At 46.7% G+C, this 26652-nt stretch overlaps 2 protein-coding genes across 6 annotated transcripts; one reads left to right on the forward strand and one right to left on the reverse strand.

Moving 5' to 3' along the window:
* Positions 1-456: 456 nt before the first annotated feature.
* On the reverse strand, positions 457-14909 carry MRPL23 (mitochondrial ribosomal protein L23). Of its 5 annotated transcripts, XM_073658748.1 has the most exons (6): positions 14759-14899; positions 8514-10234; positions 4913-5035; positions 2975-3057; positions 1418-1491; positions 457-884 (listed from the first exon to the last, which is right to left on the reverse strand). In XM_073658748.1, exons 3-6 carry the CDS (start codon positions 4975-4977, stop codon positions 720-722), a joined length of 387 nt encoding a protein of 128 aa, XP_073514849.1. In that variant the 5' UTR covers positions 4978-5035; positions 8514-10234; positions 14759-14899; the 3' UTR covers positions 457-719. The 5 variants fall into 5 exon arrangements, with proteins under 5 accessions (XP_073514849.1, XP_073514848.1, XP_073514850.1 ...); XM_073658747.1 differs by lacking the exon at positions 8514-10234 and having other exon boundaries at positions 14759-14909; XM_073658749.1 differs by lacking the exon at positions 8514-10234 and having other exon boundaries at positions 14711-14852.
* A 44-nt stretch (positions 14910-14953) lies between these two features.
* LOC141174088 (general transcription factor II-I repeat domain-containing protein 2B-like) lies at positions 14954-25568 on the forward strand. Its single transcript, XM_073658744.1, has 2 exons — positions 14954-15104; positions 23457-25568. Exons 1-2 carry the CDS (start codon positions 15057-15059, stop codon positions 25278-25280), a joined length of 1872 nt encoding a protein of 623 aa, XP_073514845.1. The 5' UTR covers positions 14954-15056; the 3' UTR covers positions 25281-25568.
* Positions 25569-26652: the final 1084 nt, after the last annotated feature.

Below are 26652 nucleotides of genomic sequence, written 5' to 3' on the forward strand. Positions count from 1 at the left end.
CAATAACTTTCTTCTCCCAAAAATATGCCACCAGCATAGGTGTCCTTCAGCGGCTTTGTCATGGAGAACACAGAGCCAAACAAGCACTCCCATGTGTGGGATAGTCGGCCAAGATGATCAGTTGAAGCATGGTCTGCCCAATACCGATAGCCATCTAAAGTGTAGGGCCAGCTGAAGCCTTCTCATACCATCGGTCATCAAGAAAGGGCAGAAAGCCCTGCTGACATCGTCAAGTTAAGACAATTTTCTTCTTAGATGTATGGGGGAAGAATGGTTCCCCCGTAGATTCGTTTTTTTTCTTTATACCAATATTACACATTATCCTGTACTGATCTATACCATATTTATTTTTTCCACAAGTCCTTCAAAATTCAAGACACAAGGAAAGAAGGGAAAAAAAAAAAATTCAGTGTGCAGCTGAAACGGTCACGTTACTCATCAATTCACAAGACGAAATAATCAAATTTTGGTTTTATTTTAGACTGTTGAGTCCTAAATTAAATTTGTATTCCTAAATATCAATGCAATACTTATAAACTCTTATAAAAAATGAATAATAATAAACAAGTGATAGCATGAACGGACAGTCTGTTTCTATACAATTGGAAACTTAAAAAGTACATGATAACCTGGCCATGAGACTTAAGAATTCATTTTTCCGAGTAGTGAAGTAAGGAATTGGATCGAGCAAAAGTAATTTGAATCCTAAAACAGAAGCGTCAAAGTCCGAACCAGTCGTTGAGCCCGCCCCTACGTGGGTCATTCAGCTGCCGCTGCTTTTCATTCTCCATAAATTCTCCTTGCAGTTCTTCAAACGAGCCAGATTCTGCCGAGGACTCCTTTTCTGGGAAGAGATCTGGGAACTGGAAGGTTTGACCTTGGCCCTGCGCAAAAGAGAGAGATGAGCCGACAGCACAGCTTCGTGGAGGCAGATGGCAAAAAAGAGATTTTCCTCCAAGTCAATATGGCCTTACTCCATAAGAGGAAGACGTTATGGACAAGTGGTGATGGTGGGGGACAGCCTGGTCTAACCATTACTTCTCATGAGTTGGTTGCGGACAACAAAGAAGAGAGAACAGACTGAGATGGTTAGAGCCCTATCGATATCACAGGAAATATTAAAGCTCTGAATCAGAGACACTTGTAACTCAATCCAGGAATGATGTCTGCTGTAAACACACATTGCATTACAATACATCCCTCGTTTTCAAAGCTCAGAACATTTGAGTCACCAGACATGTGTTGTTGACTGCTGGGAGCAGACAAGCAGCATTAGGAAGCCTGGCACCACAAAAGAAAAAAAAACACAACAGCCTCATTGTACAGAACCAGGGGCTTAGAGTAATGAAATCAGTCAACAAGGGGGCGCTGCGTACTGCCATCGACTTCACCAGCAGCACCTAGATGAGATACTCACCAGCTGTACATAGGCTACCTTGTAGTCGGGGACCTTCACTCTTTGGTTTAGATGATTTCTTTTTCGGTTGCTACCTAAAGAAGTGATAATCACATCAGTACAGTCCAAATTTTAGAAAGAAAAAATGTGGACATATAATAGGATTGGCCTCCATTGTGGTCTTTGCCTTTAAAGGTCATTCATAAGCATATGGATAATTCTTTTACAAATAAGCACTTTTGCAATTTACTACTTATTAAAATTTTCAGTCGTTCTTGAGATATTAAGTTGACCTAGGAGACCGAGCACCAGTGCTAGACAGAAGAACATGCTCAGCGCTTACAAGCTTTTATTCTACCGAGCTTGTAAGCACTGTGAGTAAACTCTAGAACACTATTACGTCCTAATCCTGGCAGGAAGCAGGGTTGACACTGAAGTTACAGCTCTCCACCTTCTCTATTTCACCGCTCACTGCCTGCCCCCCCCGTCAGTGACTGACAGGTCAGTCTTATCTCTCCTGCCATAGATTACACATAGGCGCTGTCATTCCCTGGGGTGCTGTAGGGGCACGGCAAGGTTCTGATGACGTGTTACAGCTGGACTATCGATCTGTGCATGCACCGCCCCAGAGAGTGAGAGCGTGAGATCTCGGGTGAGAGAGACAAGAGTGACCTGTCAGTCGCTGTCAGGAGGCAGGCAGAGGGCTGGAAAATGGGGAGAGAGCTAAGCGAGCTGTAAGCGCAGGGCCAATCCCGCTGCACCTGCAGATTATTTGCAAATAAATTCAGCAATGGATTTTTCAAAAATGGAAAAAAAAAAGATTAATAAAATAAAAGTTATGGAGTTAATCAGCATTACAGCTACTCTACAGAGATGACATTAGTTTAGGGAGTAAAAAGCTGCTGACAGGTTCCCATTAACATAGTTTTTTTTACAAAGTACTGACATGCTTCTATATGGCAGCATACTAGCAGGCTTTGGTATAGCAGCATATTCTGCACAGACAACTGTTAGGGCATACCACAGCTGAAGCAAACTTCTTCGAGAGACAGCCCTGGGGACCTTGTGGCTAGCCCCACCACAGTGCAGTGACGCTGGACAACCCCTCCTTCCTGTGTAGGGCAGCGCTCAGGCTTATTTGTGGCACTAAAAAGGGTAACAGCCGGGATTTAAGTTTTTTTTCCCATTTGCAGAGAGAATGTAGCGGTGCATTACAGCTGTCCTTCTGAGGATTATTGTGTAGTCATCATAGTGATGCTCATGGAATCAACTTGACTTAAAGAGGTTGTCCACTACTTTTTCACTGATGACCTATTTTTACAATAGGTCATCAATGTCTGATCGGTGGGGGTCCTACACCTGGCATCCCCGCCGATCAGCCGTTACCGAAGTCAGTGGCGGAGCTGCTCCGTCTTCTGATAGTGGCCGCCGCAGGATACAGCAGATCCGCCTCCTATTGATTTGAATAGGAGGCAGATGTGCAGTACCCAGCTCAATGCCGCGAGCAATATGCAGACAATTACGGCTTGCCCACCATGAGTAAGAGACGACTAGGCTTAAGACTGTAACATCACTCACCATACTGGATGCGGGAACGGACAGCAATGACAGGCACGTTGTAAATACGCTGCAGATAGTTCAGTACGTCGAACTTTGTCATCCTGCAATATAAAACAATGTGTGCAATATGTTAGAAACTGTGCAGATGTGGTTATGACAGAGCAGCACTACTTTTATCAAGAACAAAAAGGAAAAACAAATAAAAATTCTGCCCCTGTTTTATATGTAGGAAAACCAGAAATTTGATCTTTAGGGCAAGTTCACACATGGCCATGATGTGGCTGAATTTAGGGCAGTAAATGACTTGCTATATTAAAAGGCAGCCTGTCAGAAGATCCATGCTGCGCGAACTACAGGACAATTGAAGTCTGATTTGTCTTTCTGAAACGCTCTGGCATTTTGAGAGAAATATAGTTTAAAGATTTGGCCGGTGACTATAGGCAGAGACCATACTAGTCCGGCTCCACCCCAGGCTGCTCAAGATGATTGACAGACCTCTCCCTCTGTGTACACACACACACACACACACACACACACACACACGAGACTTCTCAATCACCTGGAGCAAAGCGGGGAAAAGCCACCCGGGGGTTCGACGCTGGACAAGTCTAGTCTCTCCCTATGGTCCCTGATCAGATCTTCGGACTTTATTTTTTCCTGTAATGCCGGGATTATCACATGAACAAAACAAATTTAAAGTAGATCTATCACTTATTTCATAAACTAAAGAGAATACAAATTTAAAACCTCTTTCAAATGCATACACTTAGGAAAACTAAAAAACAAACCTGTGCAATTTAGTTATACTAGCTCTGTCCCTTTAAGAAGAAGGAGACTGAAGGGGCTCTCCACCATCTCAATATTTTGACAACTGTCTGAGACTTCCTGTGTTTGAGCTTAAAGATACCACTGTGTGGGAAGACTGGGACTGTGCAGAGGAAATATGTGCTGCTGTCTCTGACTTCAATGCTGAAGGTCATTATAAAAGTGGCAATGCTAGATGGATTCCTGTAATATGCAGCAGCAGTGAGACACTAGAATCAGCAACAGAGGTAAATCACATCACAGCCTCCTGTCGCTGTCTGGTTCTGCGTGTATGCAGGGACAAAATCAGGTTAACCCTTTACAGGCAGCAGATTCCTTATTTTTCAAGTTAACTCTTTACAACTATGCTCTACTTGTGCAGATTAACCCTTTAGAAACAGCTGTACCCTCATTCTGTAAAACATTTTTTGGAGGATTCAAATCTTAGAAACTGTCAATTTTATTTTAATCAAAACCTTTCGGGCGATTTAGGCTTCCCAAAACGCAAGCAGCATGATTGCAGCCCGATATATCATTCTCTGAACTGCTACAGGGCAGAACAAAATTAGTCGGGTCTCTTGCTATAGTCCCTGACTGGCTTCTCGCAGCGCTTCTGCAGGTAATCGACAGGTCTCTACCTACGTGCACAGAAAGGAGAATCTGTCAATCACTTGCATCGGCGCTGGGAAGAGCTGTACTAGTCTTATTCCTGTCTATGGTCTCTGGCCTGATTGTCAAAGAATATTTTCCTCTGAGATGCTGTAGCGTTTCAGGGCACTATATCTGGACACAATCGGACGGCCTCGCTCTGATACATGCTGCATGTTTGGGAAACAGGAATCATATCAGGTTGCTTTTAATTACGTGCATTTGCTATCTTTTCTGCAGTACGGTACACTGAACCCACATCAGGATTTGGGGAATGCACCTCTAAACTTTGTATGTTAAAACTGAAACCCCTTTGGTCCTCACTGGTGGTCTAATCTTAGACCACCATTTGCTGATCAGAATGCAAAACTTCAATATAGATTCAAGGACAAACTTTTCCAATGCTTTTCTTCCCTACATTTGTGTAACTGGAGGAGAAATTCTAACTTTATCTGCAGTTAGTGTAGATGGTATACAGAGGATGGAACTGCTGCAGACACTTACTCTAAGGGTATACGGAACTGTACTGTGTCCGGGGGGAGCGGTTTACCAGGTCTCACCAGGGTCATAAAGAAGTTGGTCCTAAACACACGTAGCTGTGGATTTCCAAGTTGGTAAAGGGGATATCTAAAATAGAAAAATACATGTGATTATAAGAATTATGCTGTCAAGAACATGAGGTTTCCAGCAGTGTTCAGAGGTGTCATAGCGGTGTGGTTTCTCATCACAGCTCTGCACCAATCCAGCTAATTCTGCTTTACAGATATAAAGGCCAGTTCACATTGCTACAAGTACATACTGATATTGTGCACAGAATTGAGGGCACAATATAATAAAATGGCCTCATCAGGAGCATATGCATAGTGTCAATTATTATACCAGGACAGAAGTTAGAAGAAGCCCTCTGCCGGCAGAAGAGTCGGCCATTGAGGGTGAAGTTATTCAGACTGGGGCAAAGGAAAAGTGGGGTCTGCTTCCAGACCATTTCAGAAGTCATTTGGAAAAAAAAATAAAAATTTAACCAATGCACCAGTTTACATAACTCTCATCCTGAGTCAGGGGTCACACGAACACAAATTTTGCCAAATTTGTTACAATATTTCATAATAATCTGTGCTAGTAAGAATGCTCCAATGTGTCCATCTTGGAAAAGTCATTTTCCATTATTTTGTATTTTACGGGCAGGTGCAGACGATAGTTTTCTCAACATCTGAGAACGTCCAATTATGCTAATCACACTCTGATCCGATTCTCGTGGAGAATTTAAAAAAAAAAAAAAAAAAGTTTCTCCATTCAGTCTGTCGAACTGCACTCAGATGTCATCCCAGTCTGGTCCGATGTTTTCCACAGACTCAGCATAAATGGACAAGTGCCATCCAATTATCGGATGCAAATAGTGCATGCTTCACTGAATAACGCTGGTTTGAGTGCGACCTGATGTTTTGACAGATCAAACTAGGACCGAAACTACGGTCGTCTGCACAAGCCCTAACATTCATATTAACTAGAATGGAGAGTGACCACTAAAAGCGGCCTTCTCTCGGGGGGACCCGGCTGCTGCTACACAGGTCACATCGACAGCAGTCAGAGGTTTGTAAACTGCGATGCTTCTTTTTCCTTGTGGAGGCGCTGCAGGAAAATTAAAGAGGTTTTTTTCTACTATGGGCCTAAAAACCAACAGACAGGTAGTGGCTAACAGAGGAAACTACGTGCCTGTTCTACCCGGCACTGGCAGAGTGGCCACGTCAGAGAAGTTCTCCTTCCAGGCTGCTCTGTCGAGGGGTGTGACTGCCAGCGTCATGCTGATTGACGGTCAGCTTCCCGCAGTTAAGCAGAGGGGATCCGGCTGTTAATCAGTATGACATTGGTAGTCACACCCCATGAACAGAGCAGAGCGAAAAGGAAGCCGCTGCTCTGTCAACGTGACGTCCGCGTAAGCTGCCAAAACCCCGGGAGGAGCAGTTTATTACAGCTCTATGCCAGCAGAGATTGGCGCCAGGCCCAACAGATAGGCAGTTAGCACCTACATGCTTGTTAGTTCTTTGGCCCATAATAAAAAATGTAAATAGTCCTGGATAACCCCTTAAACATCTCCCCCACAGATCACAGCTGACTGCCGGGAATTACCAGTAGTGGGACGCGCTATGATTAGCCTATTTGTAGGGGACCCTGCTAACGAAGAGGAACTACTGAATTAAATTTTGCAACATTTGTTAAAGAAGAACTCCCATCAAACTTTATATCCTCTTAATACACTCATTATCTAGCACTGTGTACTTACAATTGCTCATTTTGCCTTTCTACACAGTTAATGCTCCTCTTTTCCATTAGGTCTATGACATCAAGCCTTCTAAGCTCTATGTAGAAATAGCAAGTCTCTTTTCCCTGTATGAGTCATCATTAGATCTGCAATCTTACATCACTGCAAAGTCCCTGGCAGCCCAGATCCACCTCCTCTTCAACTCCTGACCCAGATGCTCCCTCCTCCCCCTCTGCCAGGGACTTCTGACTCATGCAGGGAAAAGAGACCTCCTGTTTCTACACAGTGCTTAGAAGGATTCAACTAGTCAGTTTCAAATCACAAGGTGTCATAGACCTAATGGAAAACAGAAGAATTAGCTGGGTAGAAAGGCAGAATGAGCAATTGTAAGTACACAGTGCTGTATAATATGATGACTGCAATATATTAAGAGGGTAAAAACTTTGACGAGAGGAGGAGGGCTTCTTTAAATATACCCTCCAGTCACAGAACAGATACTGATCAACTAGATTTTTCCACTGAAATCTACAGGGAGAAAAAGAAATTCACACTGGGCCAACTCTGTTTGCTTGGGGTCTCTGTTGAGTCTTCAGATGTGTGTCTAAAGAAGACATGTAACTATGTACCTCCTGGGCCGCCCTTATGCGGCTGCACCAATGATTTGTGTGTCTGTGATGCAGAGCAGCCTACAGACACGCCACAGAGGATCCTATGAGCCACATCTCCTTGGAAAAGACCATAAACATTAGCACTAAATCTAAAGACTCATCTCTGGAGCCGTATAGTGGATTTAAAAAAAAAAAAAAAAAGAATCCTTGGGGGGAGGAGAGGGAATAAAATAAGAGTAAACACTAGTCACTTGACTTAATGACAGGTCCTCTTTAAATGCAAAAATCATTTCACTCAATCAATCATTTTATGAAATTTTTATATAGACCATAAAAGGAAATCTATCCCCAACTTAATGCTGCCCACTAGAAGCACATTGTTAGACCTTATTCACATTTTCGTGTTTAAAAACGTATGTGAAAAAATGAAATCGGTGTCAATGTATCGTCCGTGTGTCCATTTTTTACAGTCAGTGTTTGTCACGGATGGATAAATACACTACAAAGCTTCGTCTGTCCTTCGCAATGATAAATACGGCACAGCACAAGGATGCCATCCAAGACACTGGAGAAAAGCAGATGTCCCCGTGAGTTGTGCATGGCCACATGGTCTGAAAAAAAACATGGACGACATGTGAATACCACTATAGATAATAAATACGTGTTGAGTCTGAATTTATTTTTTTATTTATTTTTTTAGTAGAACAAGTATGTGCAACACGGACGTGTGAATGAGGCCTTATTTACTGTTAGACACAAGGACTTAATTATTGTGTCATTTATGGTTATGTCGGGCACTTTTCATCATTACTGTGCATAGGCAGAAAACTGTATCAATGGCTGTAGGGATGAAGTGGGCTGAGTGAGCCCATGCTTTCTTATGCTCCTGCATATTATTAACAGGAATACAATATATAAGATGAGACAGATATAACAGACAATTCTGATGAGGCAGCATAAAGGTGGTGACAGGTTCCCTGTAAAGTAGCATTGCTGGAGTTGGATTGGAGTTGTGCGAGTGTTCTCTTCTAGGTTAGATAGAAGACTTTATTCTTTGACTTTAATTTTCAAAGCTAAACTTCTACTATAGACATGATTGACAGTTACTAACATTAATTTACATAATAGTAAAATTCCTTTAATCTGGCACCCACAGGACCAGACGGGTGCCGGATTACTGAATATTTTGGATTCCGGAAAGAATATTAATTGTTAAGAATACAAGTTGAAATAATACCTTTAAGAGCCGATATCCTCAGGAAGACGTGAAGCTCAGTGGAGATTAGTGTGCAGCCCAAAATAAATGCTATCACTTTATTAAATTGTTTTTTGTTTTTTTAAATAAAAAAAAAGTCAGTATAACTAAAACTGAAATAGTACAAAATTAAATAAAAAAGTAACATACACTTAAATAGTATTGTGACCCAAAACTAAAAAGGTTGAGTCTTGAGGACACGTCGGCCCAGGAACCCTACAACTAAGCTTCACTTACTCTAGGGTCCAGCTTACAGAGGTATGTGAGATTTGGTTATGGGGTTCCTGGGCCAATTAACTTGAGAAGTTACTGTAAATAAGTAAAGACCCTTTAAAATATTTGGGCTGCACAACTAATCAGAAGAGTCTTCTAATTTGACATCTTCTACAGCATCATCCGATACGTCGAGCTCCACCACTTTATATTCTATGGACACGGGTGAGATGGAGCGTTCAGGAGAGTGGGGCTCAATTGTCTTTACAATGAAGGAGGTAGCTGACGTAGAAGTTAGTGCAGATCGTCTCTTGGGGCGCTTTTTGCTTCTGCCCTTGTGGTGCAAACGTTTTAGGAAAGAAGCTTTCTTCTGGTAAAAATTATCGAGGACGATTCGAAGATCCATAACTTCTGCTGGAGTGTAATGGCTACTGGATTCAGCAAACTCCACAAACTTGGTGATGAATTCTGAAGCTTGATTCCAGGTGTATTTCTTTTTAGGTTCCTCCACAGCCTCCTGGTCTTCGTCTGTCGGGCCTGGCATTTCAAGGATTTTAACGTTTGGAAAGCCATCTTCACTGTATTGAACCACAGGAGTGTCCTTATCAACTACCATCCACTCTTCTACAAAGCCTTCACCATTATAAATCTGGGTTGGGAGCAATTTTTGTTCCTTCAGAAGCGTACTAAAAAATTCATTATAGCCCTCTGTCGATTCGGCATCCTCTGAACATAGCTCGCCGGTGCTAGACATCTTCCTTATGCCATGGCGTTCTTTAAAGTTTCTTAACCATCCGTCGGAAAATATGCACTTTTCAGTGATTTCCATTTCTGCATAGAAAGCTTTGGCCTTCTCGATGATCATAGGCCCAGTCACAGTTATTCCTTGAGATCGCATTTCGCTAAACCACCTGTACACCATCTTATCCAACTGAGCTAATTTGGGTTGCTTCAAAGTCTGTCGCTTCATAAGGCCTCTCATGGTTTCACTGGATGCTACAAAGGAACACAACTGATCCTTTCGTTTTTTGATGTCATAGATTGTTGAGGAGCCAATGTTGAACTCCTCCATAATGGAGGCACGGCTTTCACCACTTTCAAGTCTCCGGATGATTTCTAGTTTCTGAGGAATTGTAAGTGTAACATGTTTCCTTTTAACAGAAGGACCTTGTATGGAGATGGATTCCATTTTGGATGCTGGCTGTGCGCTTTTTACAGACCCCCTCAGCCTCTCGCCCGACTTCCACTTTTCTTGACCCTTTTTAAACTCCCCCCCCCGAGCCGCCTTCTGTCCTCTTTTCTGTTGCTTAATCTTCCTCCTCTGCTCTTGTAAGACTCTGAACTATTAGTTGCCACTGGATTAAAGTCCGATTCACGACCATTTTGAGTTGATGCCAGGCTATCAGGTTTTCCAAAGTATTGGGTTCCAGATTAAAGGAATTTTACTGTAAACTATTGTTGCATGTCCAAATTAAAGCATTTACCCACACCTGCAGAGGATGGATCAATACGTAAGACGGGAGGCAATACAGTACAACAACATCTGCAGATGATGGTTCAATACAGTACAATAACACCTGCAGAGGATGGATCAATACGTAAAACGGGCGGCAATACAGTACAACACACCTGCAGAGGATCAATTAATACGTAATTGGTTTTGAGATTTTTTTTCCTAATCCTTCATGGCCTGATGAAGTCTGTGTACTTATTTTAAAAATCCATTTTTACATGTCTGTATAATCCTTTTTGAAAGTTTTCCCACCTCTACCTAGATTCATAAAAGGCTTATTTTAATATCAAATTTATGCAGAAATTCTGACATTGATTTTCAAAGTAAGTACACCAGCCTCATCATGTCTAATATTTATTTAAAGGGGTTCTCCACTTTTAGAAAAGTGGATCCCAACTGATCAGATAGTAGTTAAAAAACCACACAAGAAGAGACAGTACTCACTCTCCCTTTGTACAGCGGCGACTCCCCACCTCTTCTTTGGGGTGCATATTTAGGCTGCAACGGTAACATCACTACTACAGCAGACATCAGTGCTGCAGCCAATCACTGAGCTTGGCGGTTTGTACCGTCAATAAGAGTAGAGGCACTGAGCTCAGAGACTGGCTGCACTCTGAGCTATAGTCAGGATGTCACCACTGCAGCCAAACCTCAGACAGTGGAGCAGATGCAGGATCAGGGGAGGACGAGTAATATCTCTCTTTGTTTTTATACTATCTGAATGGTTGAGGTCCACTTCATAAAAGTGGAAAAACCCTTTAATAATGTATGCAGCAAATGTGAAAAATAAAAGAACCACCACCATAACTCCACAACTAAACTCCACCATTTCGACAGTCTGTGTTTACTTCCCCCTGCAATGTTGTCCTTACGTGACCACTGCAGCCAATCACTGGTCAGAGCTGTGATACCTGCATGTACAGAATAAGACTCCTGTTGCCAGTAATTGGCTGCAGTGGTTATCTGTTTGGATGGTGTATAATCCCAGCAGGACGAGTTTTCAAAGACCAGCAAATTAGGACTATATTTGAAGTTTTTTCCCCACATCTGCACTTGTAGAATTTCTTTAAAAAACCTTGGGACAACAAATTTGTGTGTAAAGGGTAAAAAAAACCTGTACATTTGGTATCTGATGATGCATGCCATACTTTATTTTCTCTGTATGCCTCAGAGAGGGTCCGTGCACATTGGTCCGAGATCGGACAGCAATGCACTGACTGGCCGTGGGTCTGCCGACCCGAGCGTGACAGCTTCATATATTTCTATGGCCAGTCTGTGCAATGCGGTCCAATCTCAGACCAATTTGCATGGATGTCTGGATGCGCCCTAAACGTGGGGCAGGGTACAGGGGTCGGGTATTTAAATCTGTGCCAAAAAAAAAAAAAAAAAAAAAAACGTATTTACAATGTTGCTACTTTAACACAGCAGACTTTTCTCATGCAAATCAGCAGAAGAAAATCCACCAAATACACAGTATATCCCATGGAAACGTTCCCTTAAATCGGCAGCTTGTCAGTTTATGCTGTGGATCTTTTTTACAGAGGATTTCACCATTTGCAATGCTAAAAAGTCACATCTGCAGTGGAATTTGGAAAAAAAAAGTTGCACAGGTTGGGGAGTTTTTGCTGGGGGTATCAGTCTTGTGTGGACATAACCTTAAAATGCACTTGCCACCACAGACCCCTGGAGAACATCTGTAATTTGTCCTGTTAATGCATGTAAAGCTATAGACGGGTGGTCTTCTGCTCTGAGCCCCACATGATCATCCATTATAATCAATGGGTACTGACAAGACATTAAGAATCCCACAGTAGCCACCACTGATCAAAGGATCTCCCATTAGGGGGACTACATGTCGCACAGGTGCTAACAATATGAATAGAGCTGAACAGATCCATGTTCAGTTTATGGGCTGTTTTGCACTAAATTACAATATCATCAAAAAGGTAATTTATTTTAGTTCTTCAATACAAAAAGTGAAACTCATTATATAGAGTCATTACAAACAGAGTGATCTATTTCAAGTGTTTATTTCTGTTAATGTTGATGATTATGGCTTACAGCCAATAAAAACATAAAAGTCGTTATCTCAGTAAATTAGAATAATTAACAAAAAACATCTGCAAAGGCTTCCTAAGCATTTAAAAAGGTCCCTTAGTCTGTTTCAGTAGGCTCCACAATCATGGGGAAGACTGCTGACTTGACAGATGTCCAGAAGGCAGTCATTGACACACTCCACAAGGTCCCAGAGTTCTAATTTTCATTTTTAAATCAAGGTCCCAGAGTCTGGAGGAAGAGTGGAGAGGCCACAATCCAAGCTGCTTGAGGTCTAGTGTGAAGTTTCCACAATCAGTAATGGTTTGGGGAGCCATGTCATCTGCTGGAGTAGGTTCACTGTGTTTTATCAAGACCAAAGTCAGCGCAGCCATCTACCAGGAGATTATAGAGCACTTCATGCTTCCCTCTGCTGACAAGCTTTTTGGAGATGGAAATGTCATTCTCCAGCAGGACTTGGCACCTGTCCACACTGCCAAAAGTACCAATACCTGGTTTACACAACAGTATCACTGTGCTTGATTGGCCAGCAAACTCGCCTGACCTTAACCCCATAGAGAATCTATTATAGAGAATCTATGGGGTATTGTCAAGAGGAAGATGAGACACCAGACCCAACAATGCAGACAAGCTGAAGGCTGCTATCAAAGCAACCGGGGCTTCCATAACACCTCAGCAGTGCCACAGGCTGATCACCTCCATGCCACGCCGCATTGATGCAGCAATTGATGCAAAAGGAGCCCCGACCAAGTATTGAGTGCATTTACATTTACATTTCAGTAGGACAACATTTCAGATTTTAAAATCATTTTTCAAGCTGGTGTTAAAAAGTATTCTAATTTACTGAGATAATGACTTTTGTGTTTTCATTGGCTGTAAGCCATAATCATCAACATTAACAGAAATAAACAATTGAAATAGATCACTCTGTGTGTAATGACTTTATATAATATATGAGTTTCACTTTTTATATTGAAGAACTGAAATAGATTAACTTTTTGATTATATTGTAATTTAGTGACCTGCACCTGTATAAGAACCTTGGTCTTCTAGTGAGGATAACAAGAACTATCACAGATGCGGGCTCATTCATTACCTGGCTCTTTATAAAAGTTAAATTCAATATCTGCCCACCTAGTCTGACTGACAGCTCCTCGGTGTCTCACACTGCTCAGCCTGCAGCTGTCCGTCAGGCTGGGAGGGGAGAGGCTGAATACAGTTGTATTCATGAGCTATTCCCTCCTATAGCTGGACTTATAAAGTGTTCTTCTTAAAAGGTGTTGGACACAAGCCCTTTTTAAATAAGGTACTACCTCTTGTAAAATAAAAATAAGAGATGGGCAGCAGGGTGGCTTAGTGGTTAGCACGGCTGCTTTGCAGCGCTGGGATCTAACATCTGCAAGGAATTTGCATATTCTCCCCATCATTGTGTGTGTTTTCCCCCATACTCCAAAGACATACTGATAGGGAATGCAGATTGTGAGCCCCAATGGCGACAGTAATGATGATGTCTGTAACGTGCTGTGGAATTAATGGCGCTATATAAGTGAGTAAAAGAAATAAAAAAATACTCCTCTCCCATCTTGGTGCAATGTCTCCCAAAGCTTGGTGACATTTTTATGCCATGTGATAGGCTGCAGCCAATCAGTGGCCGCCATCGGGCGGCTGTGCTCTCACTTCCATTGTTACGTAACTGTTGTTATTTAGATTTCACAAAAGGGGAATATTTAATTTAAAAAAAAAAGGGGTTGTCCAGATAGTGGACATCCCCCTTTAAAAGGGAATCTGTCTGGATTGTGATCTCTAGGCTGTATTCACACCTGGTGGTTATATTACGGCGCTGTAATGGCTTAAACATCTGGGATTCTCCTGCAAGCAGATATTGTTCTGTGCGGTGTCAATGCCTGATCCTAGCGGCATCGGCATTTATGATCACAATTCATTGCGGAAATAGATCATCTGTGCTCCAAAAGCAAAATATTCCCCGTAATCAAAGCTGTAAACATCTATATAATAATAAAATATTGCAACAGTTATAGCGGAATGGAAAATATTTACTTCTAAATTGGACAGAAAAAATAAATAAATAAAAAGTTTCCCCTTTTCTAGATTTCTGGTGTTTGCATGCTGGGGCTTGTAGTCCCCCCAGTTATGGGCTGATGATCTCTGGAGCATGAGGAGAATGGCAGAAGTCTGCAGGGCATGCTGGGCCCTGTAGTGCCCCCGGCTGGGGTGACAGATGGCCCCCGAGCCTCCAGCACTGCCGGATCACAGCTCACTCTTTGTTCTAAGGTCACCCCCAAGGACCAGATTAAGTTTCATCCCCGCTAATAGAGGACACGTCGAAGGAGGGGTTAAAAAAAAAAAAACACTGTGAAAGAAAAAAAAAACAGCACACCTCTCCACCCGTGTTCACACTGCGCGGCCCGCCGGCCCCGGTACTCACATCACTTTGCTGGCCATTTCTTTGCCGTGTCCTGCTTTCCCAGCACTTGGGACACTTCCTGATGCGGATGTGCAGCGCCACCTGCAGGTTCGGAGGTGCGAGCAATTTGTACACTAAACACTCAGGGAAATTACACTTGGGAACACAACAGCGCCACCTAGGTCTTTGGAGGACGACATGATGTCCCCTGTGCTTAGGAAAAGCACAAGACAGCGACATCTGTCGGCTAGGAGGTGTATAAACAGCCTTTACACTCACCGGAGCGCCGTGCAGTGACTCTACTTCCTGTACAGTGCCCATGGATCCTTCCCGAGAAGATGATCCTGCCGCCGTGGAGTCCGGTATGGTAAGTAGTTCCTCTCATGGGTTGGAGAGGGGGCTGATAATTCCACTGCATAGATACTGTACATATATTAGTATCCACAGCTGTACTCTGTGTATAGTCTGACCACCACTAAGTACAAAGCCAAAGAATCCCACATTATCTGACTAAAGCCACAGAGAAAAGTTCTACAACTTTCTAATATACTTTCTCATCATTTTTCAACATCTCTGTTTCCTGTCAGTGAATGGAAACCTAGTCCTGCTGAGAGGTGGAGGCCAGGCCGAGCAGTGCCCTGACCGCACTGGTACATTGTAACGGAGTGCTGCTGTGTTTGGTCACAGAGAGGTGGAGGCCAGGCCGAGCAGTGCCCTGACCGCACTGGTACATTGTAACGGAGTGCTGCTGTGTTTGGTCACAGAGAGGTGGAGGCCAGGCCGAGCAGTGTCCTGACTGCACTGGTACATTGTAACGGAGTGCTGCTGTGTTTGGTCACAGAGAGGTGGAGGCCAGGCCCAGCAGTGCCCTGACCGCACTGGTACATTGTAACGGAGTGCTGCTGTGTTTGGTCACAGAGAGGTGGAGGCCAGGCCGAGCAGTGTCCTGACTGCACTGGTACATTGTAACGGAGTGCTGCTGTGTTTGGTCACAGAGAGGTGGAGGCCAGGCCGAGCAGTGTCCTGACCGCACTGGTACATTGTAACGGAGTGCTGCTGTGTTTGGTCACAGGGAGGTGGAGGCCAGGCCGAGCAGTGTCCTGACCGCACTGGTACATTGTAGCGGAGTGCTGCTGTGTTTGGTCACAGAGAGGTGGAGGCCAGGCCGAGCAGTGCCCTGACCGCACTGGTACATTGTAACGGAGTGCTGCTGTGTTTGGTCACAGAGAGGTGGAGGCCAGGCCGAGCAGTGTCCTGACCGCACTGGTACATTGTAGCGGAGTGCTGCTGTGTTTCGTCACAGAGAGGTGGAGGCCAGGCCGAGCAGTGTCCTGACCGCACTGGTACATTGTAGCGGAGTGCTGCTGTGTTTGGTCACAGAGAGGTGGAGGCCAGGCCCAGCAGTGTCCTGACTGCACTGGTACATTGTAACGGAGTGCTGCTGTGTTTGGTCACAGAGAGGTGGAGGCCAGGCCGAGCAGTGTCCTGACCGCACTGGTACATTGTAGCGGAGTGCTGCTGTGTTTGGTCACAGAGAGGTGGAGGCCAGGCCGAGCAGTGTCCTGACTGCACTGGTACATTGTAGCGGAGTGCTGCTGTGTTTGGTCACAGAGAGGTGGAGGCCAGGCCGAGCAGTGCCCTGACCGCACTGGTACATTGTAACGGAGTGCTGCTGTGTTTGGTCACAGAGAGGTGGAGGCCAGGCCGAGCAGTGTCCTGACCGCACTGGTACATTGTAACGGAGTGCTGCTGTGTTTGGTCACAGAGAGGTGGAGGCCAGGCCCAGCAGTGCCCTGACCGCACTGGTACATTGTAACGGAGTGCTGCTGTGTTTGGTCACAGAGAGGTGGAGGCCAGGCCGAGCAGTGTCCTGACTGCACTGGTACATTGTAACGGAGTGCTGCTGTGTTTGGTCACAGAGAGGTGGAGGCCAGGCCGAGCAGTGTCCTGACCGCACTGGTACATTGTAACGGAGTGCTGCTGTGTTTGGTCACAGAGAGGTGGAGGCCAGGCCGAGCAGTGTCCTGACCGCACTGGTACATTGTAGCGGAGTGCTGCTGTGTTTGGTCACAGAGAGGTGGAGGCCAGGCCGAGCAGTGCCCTGACCGCACTGGTACATTGTAACGGAGTGCTGCTGTGTTTGGTCACAGAGAGGTGGAGGCCAGGCCGAGCAGTGTCCTGACCGCACTGGTACATTGTAGCGGAGTGCTGCTGTGTTTCGTCACAGAGAGGTGGAGGCCAGGCCGAGCAGTGTCCTGACCGCACTGGTACATTGTAGCGGAGTGCTGCTGTGTTTGGTCACAGAGAGGTGGAGGCCAGGCCCAGCAGTGTCCTGACTGCACTGGTACATTGTAACGGAGTGCTGCTGTGTTTGGTCACAGAGAGGTGGAGGCCAGGCCGAGCAGTGTCCTGACCGCACTGGTACATTGTAGCGGAGTGCTGCTGTGTTTGGTCACAGAGAGGTGGAGGCCAGGCCGAGCAGTGTCCTGACTGCACTGGTACATTGTAACGGAGTGCTGCTGTGTTTGGTCACAGAGAGGTGGAGGCCAGGCCGAGCAGTGTCCTGACCGCACTGGTACATTGTAACGGAGTGCTGCTGTGTTTGGTCACAGAGAGGTGGAGGCCAGGCCGAGCAGTGTCCTGACCGCACTGGTACATTGTAGCGGAGTGCTGCTGTGTTTGGTCACAGAGAGGTGGAGGCCAGGCCGAGCAGTGTCCTGACTGCACTGGTACATTGTAACGGAGTGCTGCTGTGTTTGGTCACAGAGAGGTGGAGGCCAGGCCGAGCAGTGCCCTGACCGCACTGGTACATTGTAACGGAGTGCTGCTGTGTTTGGTCACAGAGAGGTGGAGGCCAGGCCGAGCAGTGTCCTGACCGCACTGGTACATTGTAGCGGAGTGCTGCTGTGTTTGGTCACAGAGAGGTGGAGGCCAGGCCGAGCAGTGTCCTGACCGCACTGGTACATTGTAGCGGAGTGCTGCTGTGTTTGGTCACAGAGAGGTGGAGGCCAGGCCGAGCAGTGTCCTGACTGCACTGGTACATTGTAACGGAGTGCTGCTGTGTTTGGTCACAGAGAGGTGGAGGCCAGGCCGAGCAGTGTCCTGACTGCACTGGTACATTGTAACGGAGTGCTGCTGTGTTTGGTCACAGAGAGGTGGAGGCCAGGCCGAGCAGTGTCCTGACCGCACTGGTACATTGTAGCGGAGTGCTGCTGTGTTTGGTCACAGAGAGGTGGAGGCCAGGCCGAGCAGTGTCCTGACCGCACTGGTACATTGTAGCGGAGTGCTGCTGTGTTTGGTCACAGAGAGGTGGAGGCCAGGCCGAGCAGTGTCCTGACTGCACTGGTACATTGTAACGGAGTGCTGCTGTGTTTGGTCACAGAGAGGTGGAGGCCAGGCCGAGCAGTGTCCTGACTGCACTGGTACATTGTAACGGAGTGCTGCTGTGTTTGGTCACAGAGAGGTGGAGGCCAGGCCGAGCAGTGTCCTGACCGCACTGGTACATTGTAGCGGAGTGCTGCTGTGTTTGGTCACAGAGAGGTGGAGGCCAGGCCGAGCAGTGTCCTGACTGCACTGGTACATTGTAACGGAGTGCTGCTGTGTTTGGCCACAGAGAGGTGGAGGCCAGGCCGAGCAGTGTCCTGACTGCACTGGTACATTGTAATGGAGTGCTGCTGTGTTTGGCCACAGAGAGGTGGAGGCCAGGCCGAGCAGTGTCCTGACCGCACTGGTACATTGTAACGGAGTGCTGCTGTGTTTGGTCACAGAGAGGTGGAGGCCAGGCCCAGCAGTGTCCTGACCGCACTGGTACATTGTAGCGGAGTGCTGCTGTGTTTGGCCACAGAGAGGTGGAGGCCAGGCCGAGCAGTGTCCTGACCGCACTGGTACATTGTAACGGAGTGCTGCTGTGTTTGGTCACAGAGAGGTGTAGGCCAGGCCCAGCAGTGCCCTGACCGCACTGGTACATTGTAACGGAGTGCTGCTGTGTTTGGTCACAGAGAGGTGGAGGCCAGGCCGAGCAGTGTCCTGACCGCACTGGTACATTGTAACGGAGTGCTGCTGTGTTTGGTCACAGAGAGGTGGAGGCCAGGCCCAGCAGTGCCCTGACCGCACTGGTACATTGTAACGGAGTGCTGCTGTGTTTGGTCACAGAGAGGTGGAGGCCAGGCCGAGCAGTGTCCTGACTGCACTGGTACATTGTAACGGAGTGCTGCTGTGTTTGGTCACAGAGAGGTGGAGGCCAGGCCGAGCAGTGTCCTGACTGCACTGGTACATTGTAACGGAGTGCTGCTGTGTTTGGTCACAGAGAGGTGTAGGCCAGGCCCAGCAGTGTCCTGACCGCACTGGTACATTGTAACGGAGTGCTGCTGTGTTTGGTCACAGAGAGGTGGAGGCCAGGCCCAGCAGTGTCCTGACCGCACTGGTACATTGTAACGGAGTGCTGCTGTGTTTGGTCACAGAGAGGTGGAGGCCAGGCCCAGCAGTGTCCTGACCGCACTGGTACATTGTAACGGAGTGCTGCTGTGTTTGGTCACAGAGAGGTGGAGGCCAGGCCGAGCAGTGTCCTGACCGCACTGGTACATTGTAACGGAGTGCTGCTGTGTTTGGCCACAGAGAGGTGGAGGCCAGGCCGAGCAGTGTCCTGTCCGCACTGGTACATTGTAACGGAGTGCTGCTGTGTTTGGTCACAGAGAGGTGGAGGCCAGGCCGAGCAGTGTCCTGACTGCACTGGTACATTGTAACGGAGTGCTGCTGTGTTTGGTCACAGAGAGGTGGAGGCCAGGCCCAGCAGTGCCCTGACCGCGCTGGTACATTGTAACGGAGTGCTGCTGTGTTTGGTCACAGAGAGGTGGAGGCCAGGCCCAGCAGTGTCCTGACTGCACTGGTACATTGTAACGGAGTGCTGCTGTGTTTGGTCACAGAGAGGTGTAGGCCAGGCCCAGCAGTGCCCTGACCGCGCTGGTACATTGTAACGGAGTGCTGCTGTGTTTGGTCACAGAGAGGTGGAGGCCAGGCCGAGCAGTGTCCTGACTGCACTGGTACATTGTAACGGAGTGCTGCTGTGTTTGGTCACAGAGAGGTGGAGGCCAGGCCGAGCAGTGTCCTGACCGCACTGGTACATTGTAACGGAGTGCTGCTGTGTTTGGTCACAGAGAGGTGGAGGCCAGGCCCAGCAGTGTCCTGACCGCACTGGTACATTGTAACGGAGTGCTGCTGTGTTTGGTCACAGGGTTTGGTTCTTAGACTGTCGGGGTTCTCCTCTGGAGAGGATGGAAAGCGATAGGTAAAAAAGGGGCGAAGGATGACCCCGAGCCTGGCCCCACATCGTGCACATGGTCGCCCCCCGCCATATTGAATCCAGCCGTATCGGTCAGGAGGGACAGGACGTTTTCCGACCATGGCTTCCCTTATATGTTTAAGAAAGGGATCCCCCCACACCCTCTATGATGGCTTCATGCCCTCGTAGCAGGGGCGGACGTACTATTGGAGAAGCCTGGGTGGCCACTAGAGGTCAGGGGCCATTTCCAGCTCTAAAGCAGGTGGAATTGTGCAGTATAATGAGATATTGGCTGCACAGGGCCCATATAGTGTTCATGCACAGCGCCCTCCTCTGTCTGTGTCCACTACTGCCTTATAGGACATATGGGCAGGGGGTTGTCTTCATGAGACTATCCCCATAAAGCTAGCCTCAATATGATTGTGTGTAAATTACAGGCGATATTACTTTATAATACAGTTTCCTAAACTTCACTTTTAAAGGGAAGCTGTCACATCCTAGCTGCCCTCTACACTGCCCCCCATGCAATGTGCATCACTAACAAGCTTTTTCCATTAAAATTGGTGCAACTATAATGATTTTATAACGTTTAATATACTTAGATCCTACCTGCTCGTTCGGTCATAGGGGTGTGCTTGTCATATTCAGTCCTGGGTGGGTGCAGCATTCACTCACTGCTGGCGCAGCATTCACTCACTGCTGGCGCCGCCCATGTTTCTGAATCCTGCTCCTGGCAAGCACAGATATTGTGGGGCAATGGTGCACTTGTATATGTCCAGCCGCATGCACAGTAAAGCTCGTAATCACATAGCCTCAACGCTATGGGGGCAGTGTAGAGGGCAGCTAGGACGTGACAGGTTCCCTTTAAGTATTCGTAGGATGCACCATGATCGCACTTTTCATGTACTATATAGTATGGTGATTCTCTAGTCCTTAGACCAGGGATGTCAAACTCAAACTCACAGAGGGCAAAATGAAAAACTTGGACAAAGTTGCGGGCCAAACTACAGGATAATGGGCCCCCACATAGGCCTCCATACAGAATAATGGGCCCCCACGTAGTCCTCCATACAGAATAATGGGCCCCCACATAGTCCTCCATACCGAATAATGGGCCCCCACATAGTCCTCCATGCAGAATAATGGGCCCCCACATAGTCCTCCATACCGAATAATGGGCCCCCACATAGTCCTCCATGCAGATTAATGGGCCCCCACGTAGTCCTCCATACAGAATAATGGGCCCCCGCGTAGTCCTCCATACAGAATAATGGGCCCCCACGTAGTCCTCCATACCGAATAATGGGCCCCCACATAGTCCTCCATGCAGAATAATGGGCCCCCACATAGTCCTCCATGCAGAATAATGGGCCCCCGCGTAGTCCTCCATGCAGAATAATGGGCTCCCGCGTAGTCCTCCATGCAGAATAATGGGCCCCCGCGTAGTCCTCCATGCAGAATAATGGGCCCCCGCGTAGTCCTCCATGCAGAATAATGGGCCCCCGCGTAGTCCTCCATGCAGAATAATGGGCCCCCGCGTAGTCCTCCATGCAGAATAATGGGCCCCCGCGTAGTCCTCCATGCAGAATAATGGGCCCCCGCGTAGTCCTCCATGCAGAATAATGGGCCCCCGCGTAGTCCTCCATGCAGAATAATGGGCCCCCGCGTAGTCCTCCATGCAGAATAATGGGCCCCCGCGTAGTCCTCCATGCAGAATAATGGGCCCCCGCGTAGTCCTCCATGCAGGATAATGGGCCCCCGCGTAGTCCTCCATGCAGGGTAATGGGCCCCCGCGTAGTCCTCCATGCAGGGTAATGGGCCCCCGCGTAGTCCTCCATGCAGGGTAATGGGCCCCCGCGTAGTCCTCCATGCAGGGTAATGGGCCCCCGCGTAGTCCTCCATGCAGGGTAATGGGCCCCCGCGTAGTCCTCCATGCAGGGTAATGGGCCCCCGCGTAGTCCTCCATGCAGGGTAGTGGGCCCCCGCGTAGTCCTCCATGCAGGGGAGTGGGCCCCCGCGTAGTCCTCCATGCAGGGGAGTGGGCCCCCGCGTAGTCCTCCATGCAGGGGAGTGGGCCCCCGCGTAGTCCTCCATGCAGGGGAGTGGGCCCCCGCGTAGTCCTCCATGCAGGGGAGTGGGCCCCCGCGTAGTCCTCCATGCAGGGGAGTGGGCCCCCGCGTAGTCCTCCATGCAGGGGAGTGGGCCCCCGCGTAGTCCTCCATGCAGGGGAGTGGGCCCCCGCGTAGTCCTCCATGCAGGGGAGTGGGCCCCCGCGTAGTCCTCCATGCAGGGGAGTGGGCCCCCGCGTAGTCCTCCATGCAGGGGAGTGGGCCCCCGCGTAGTCCTCCATGCAGGGGAGTGGGCCCCCGCGTAGTCCTCCATGCAGGGGAGTGGGCCCCCGCGTAGTCCTCCATGCAGGGGAGTGGGCCCCCGCGTAGTCCTCCATGCAGGGGAGTGGGCCCCCGCGTAGTCCTCCATGCAGGGGAGTGGGCCCCGCATAGGGGTGGTGATTCTGGTGGCTTGGGACAAATATAATCACCCTGCAGGCCAGATTTGACCTACGGGCCAGAGTTTGACATGTATGGTTTAGAGGTGATACTTGTGGCTATCCCTGAAAACATGACTTGTATTCTGCACTGAAGTAGTGAAACGCTGATTCAAATACCAGAGCAACCTATATCCTGATATCTTGTAAGATCATTTTTATCCCAAGCTCTAATTTTGAGGGCGTGGGCCACAGAGTGGGCTAGACTGGATAATCTAGTGTTTGTTAATGTCTTTTGTCCATAAAAAGAATGGTGCATGGGGCTCTATGTGTGTCACATGTAGAGATGAGCGAACCCAAACTTAAAAGTTCAGGGTTTTTACCGGACACTTAGTGTCCGGTGCTAAACTCCGAAGAAGGACTTCTCCCAGAAGTCTGTTTTAATGTTTGGAGATCCACGGGAAGTCCGGGAGGAGAGAGAGAGAGAGAGAAAATTTTACAGCTCCAAAGTTCGAGTCACCATTGTTTTCAAGGTGTTCAATTGTCTCAGGTTCTGGTACCCATTGTTTTCAATGAGGTTCAGGGTCAGGTTCTGTTACCCATTGTTTTCAATGAGGTTCAGGGTCAGCTTCTGCTACCCATTGTTTTCAATGAGGTTCAGGGTCGGCTTCTGCTACCCATTGTTTTGCTACTCATTCTTTTCAATGGGGGTCTGGTACCCGAACCGAACTTTGACTAAAGTTTGGGTCAGATACCAGAATTCAAACTTCCACAGGTCCGCTCATCCATAGTCACATGATTTTATGCGTGAGATAATCCCCTTTCCCACCCTTCTACAATAAAAGCATCAGAAAAGATTTTACATTGGCATGACAGGAAGTGATATTTTTTATTATCTTCTTTCTCCCCCAAAAAAATTTGGCTTTTGTTTTAATGCAATTTTACTGATTTTTCAGGTTTCTCCTTCTGGTTTCTCTCCAAAACTGAGCGCCTCAAGACCGAGGAAGGTCGACAGTGAAAACCGCTCATTTAAGCAACGTTGGGAAATGGATTACTTGTTTGTGAAGACCAAAAACAAACCGCAGTGCCTGGTGTGTTTCCAGATATTAGCAGTATGCAAGGAATACAATGTGAAAAGGCATTATATCTCTCAGCATGAATTCCAGTACTCCAAATATACCGGCGACCTAAGACTGGCATTGATCAATGACCTGAAAAGCAAACTGAATAGCCAGGCTACGGTACAAATGCCAGCCATGAATTCGGAAAACGCGGCAATAAAGGCATCGTTCGTCATCTGCGAGGAAATAGTGAAAAGGAAAAAAGCTTTCAGCGACGGAGCGTTTATTAAAGAGTGCGCCGTCAAAATGGCTCGTGCCTTTGGCAGCGAGGAAATGGCCAAGTGCTTTGAGTCCGTGTCGCTCTCCCATCAGACAGTCGCCCGGCGCATATCGGTCATGGATCAGTTCGTGTCTCAGAAAGTTCACGAGGCCATTAAGAACTGCACTTATTTCTCAATTGCAGTGGATGAGAAGATTGATGTCACTGGTACCAACCAGCTCATAGTCTGCATCCGCACGGTGGATGAAGACTTCAACATTTCGGAAGAATTATTACATCTGATGCCACTTCAAGGAACCACAAAAGACGAAGATGTTTACGAGGAGGTGAAGATAGCCTTGGCTGAACATGGTGGCTTTGATAAATGTATAAGTATTCTTATTGATGGGGCCAAGTCTACCTCGGCGAAGAACTCTGGCCTTGCTGGTTTGTTAAAAAGAGATGGAGTTGGATGTTTGACGTTACACTGCATTGTCCACGAGGAAGGATTGGTTGGAACCTTGTTAAAAATGGCCGAAGTTATGGAGGTTGTGATAAAAATGACTAATCTGATAAGAGACAAGAAATGCAGTGTGACCAGGAGGAGGTTTAAAGCTCTCTTAGAGGAGCTTGAAGCCTCCAGGTGCGATTTGCCACAGAATCGAAATGTTCGTTGGATAAATGAAGGAAATTATCTGTGTAAATTTTTCCGACTTCGAAAAGAAATGTACCTGTTTCTATCCGAGTTAAAATCCGACCCTCTCTTGGAGGAGCGTCTACGCGACGTTGACTTTCTCTGCTCTCTCGCCTTCTTGACAGACGTTACACAGGCCTTAAACTCTCTGAACAAAAGTTTGAAGGAGAAGGAGCAGGATATCTGTCACCTCTATAAGCACATCTCTGCCTTCAGGACGAAACTAATGTTGCTCAAGCTAAATTTATTACAGAACGAGCTGACGAATTTTCAGTGCTGCAATGAGCTCTTCCATGAAGTCAAAGAGAGTGGAACCATCTTGGACTTTAACAGATTTATCCCAAAGATTGAGACTCTTATTGAGAACTTTAACGGACGGTATCAGGAGTTCAATGAGCTGAACTCAAGTTTCCAATTGTTCAATAATCCGCTCTCTGTTGATATTAATAATGCCGATGTACATTACCAGTTGGAGCTATGTGAGGTGCAGGCAGACTTTTATCTTGCCTCCAGAGCAGAGGTCGGGGTGCCCTTCTTTAAGCTTCTTGATATGGAACGCTTCCCTAATTTACGAGATCTGGGACTGAAAATTGCCTCTATGTTTGGCAGCACTTATATCTGTGAGAAGTCTTTTTCTGACTTAAATCATATAAAATCAAAATACAGGAATAACATTTCAAACAGAACATTACTACAAGCGCTGCGCCTGTCCACTACAAACCTTAAGGTGGACATTGATGAGCTGCTGTCTCAGCCATCCCTATGAAAGACATTGCACTCCAAACTTATCAGGTCTCATTCGTATAATGAGTTATATTGTTATATGTCAAATTCTGTATCATTTGTAAATATATTATTTGCTGAGATATATATATATATATATTTGTGGTGTTTTCAGTTTTATGGCCAATGTGAACTATGGGTTTATATTTGGACACTATATCACGTCAGCACAAGTAGCAATTTGGGGTCAAAATCTAACAAAGAGTTCACACTCTGCATTTTGGCCATACTTTTTTTCCATGAGGAAATAAACGCATCAGTGCGTATTTTACGCAGCATTGTTTTTGTTGTTTTTTGACAAAACTTAGATTTTTTGCTACCAAAAAATCTGCTGGAAATATTCAACGTGTGCACTTAGCCTTACAGTCAAAATAGCAAAGGTATGCACTGTTATTTTTAGAATATCTATACCCAGTCTATTTTCAATGAAAAAAATGCAGTTTACTCATGTTGCTAAAATACATTAAAGACATGAGAGTAATTTATTAAGACTGGTGTTTCATATGGTAATCTTAAAGAAAACCAGTCATCATGAAAATATGCCATAGTCCAATCTGCAGACACCATGTTATAGAGCGGGGGGGGGGGGCTGAGCAGATTAATATATTGTTTTTTGAGAAAAGATTCAGTATAACCCACGATTTAATCATTTATACCCTCTGCTCTTTCTGGGAGTTTCAGTCCAGTGGGTGGCGCTATCAGCTTTCTTTGTGTCAGTGTACATACAGAAGTGGCTGTCAGTCTCTGGTAGCACCGCCCAATGGACCAAGAATCCCAGAAAGAATTAAAAGAATAAAACTCCGGATATATTGACTCTTCCCACAAAACTATATATCAATCTGCTCAGCTGCCCCTGCTCTAAAACATGGTGCCTGCAGATTGGACAGCATATTCATGGTGACAGGTTCCCTTTTAAAGGGGTCGTCTGGTACTTTTATATTGATGGCCTATCCTCAGGACAGATCATCAATATCAGATTGGTAGGGCAGTGGCCAGATGTGCTCAGTTACGGCGCAGAACAGCAAAGCTCCGTCAACTAACTGTATAGTGGCTGCAGCAGGATACTGCCTATTCATTCAAATAGAGTCCGATGCGCACTACCCGGCAATGACCACTTTACAGTTGGTGGAGCTGTGCTTTTCTACCCTGCAACTGATCATATCTGGCCCCCAGCACCAGGAATAGCTTATCGGCATGGGGGGGAGGCCGTGTGTCACACTCCTATTGTTCTGGTATTAATGACCTATCCAAAAGATAGGCTATAAATATAAAAGTACAGGACCACAGCCTTAAACTGAAGGTCCTGTATTTTTTTTTTCAAGGAATCTGTTTGTAGCAAGTGAAGTGTTCTAATA

This window comes from Phyllobates terribilis, unplaced genomic scaffold, assembly GCF_046119375.1.
Source record: "Phyllobates terribilis strain yellow unplaced genomic scaffold, ASM4611937v1 Scaffold_13__5_contigs__length_258822181, whole genome shotgun sequence".
Taxonomy (NCBI): domain Eukaryota; kingdom Metazoa; phylum Chordata; class Amphibia; order Anura; family Dendrobatidae; genus Phyllobates; species Phyllobates terribilis.

What these genes read in the sequence shown, in the direction of transcription:
- LOC141174088 (XM_073658744.1), top strand. Translation starts at nt 15,057, where the DNA reads ATGGATCCTTCCCGAGAAGATGATCCTGCCGCCGTGGAGTCCGGTATG. An exon ending in CCGCCGTGGAGTCCGGTATG is followed by an intron (nt 15,105 to 23,456) that starts GTAAGTAGTTCC and finishes CTGATTTTTCAG; the next exon opens with GTTTCTCCTTCTGGTTTCTC.
- MRPL23 (XM_073658745.1), bottom strand. Translation starts at nt 9,933, where the DNA reads ATGGAATCCATCTCCATACAAGGTCCTTCTGTTAAAAGGAAACATGTT.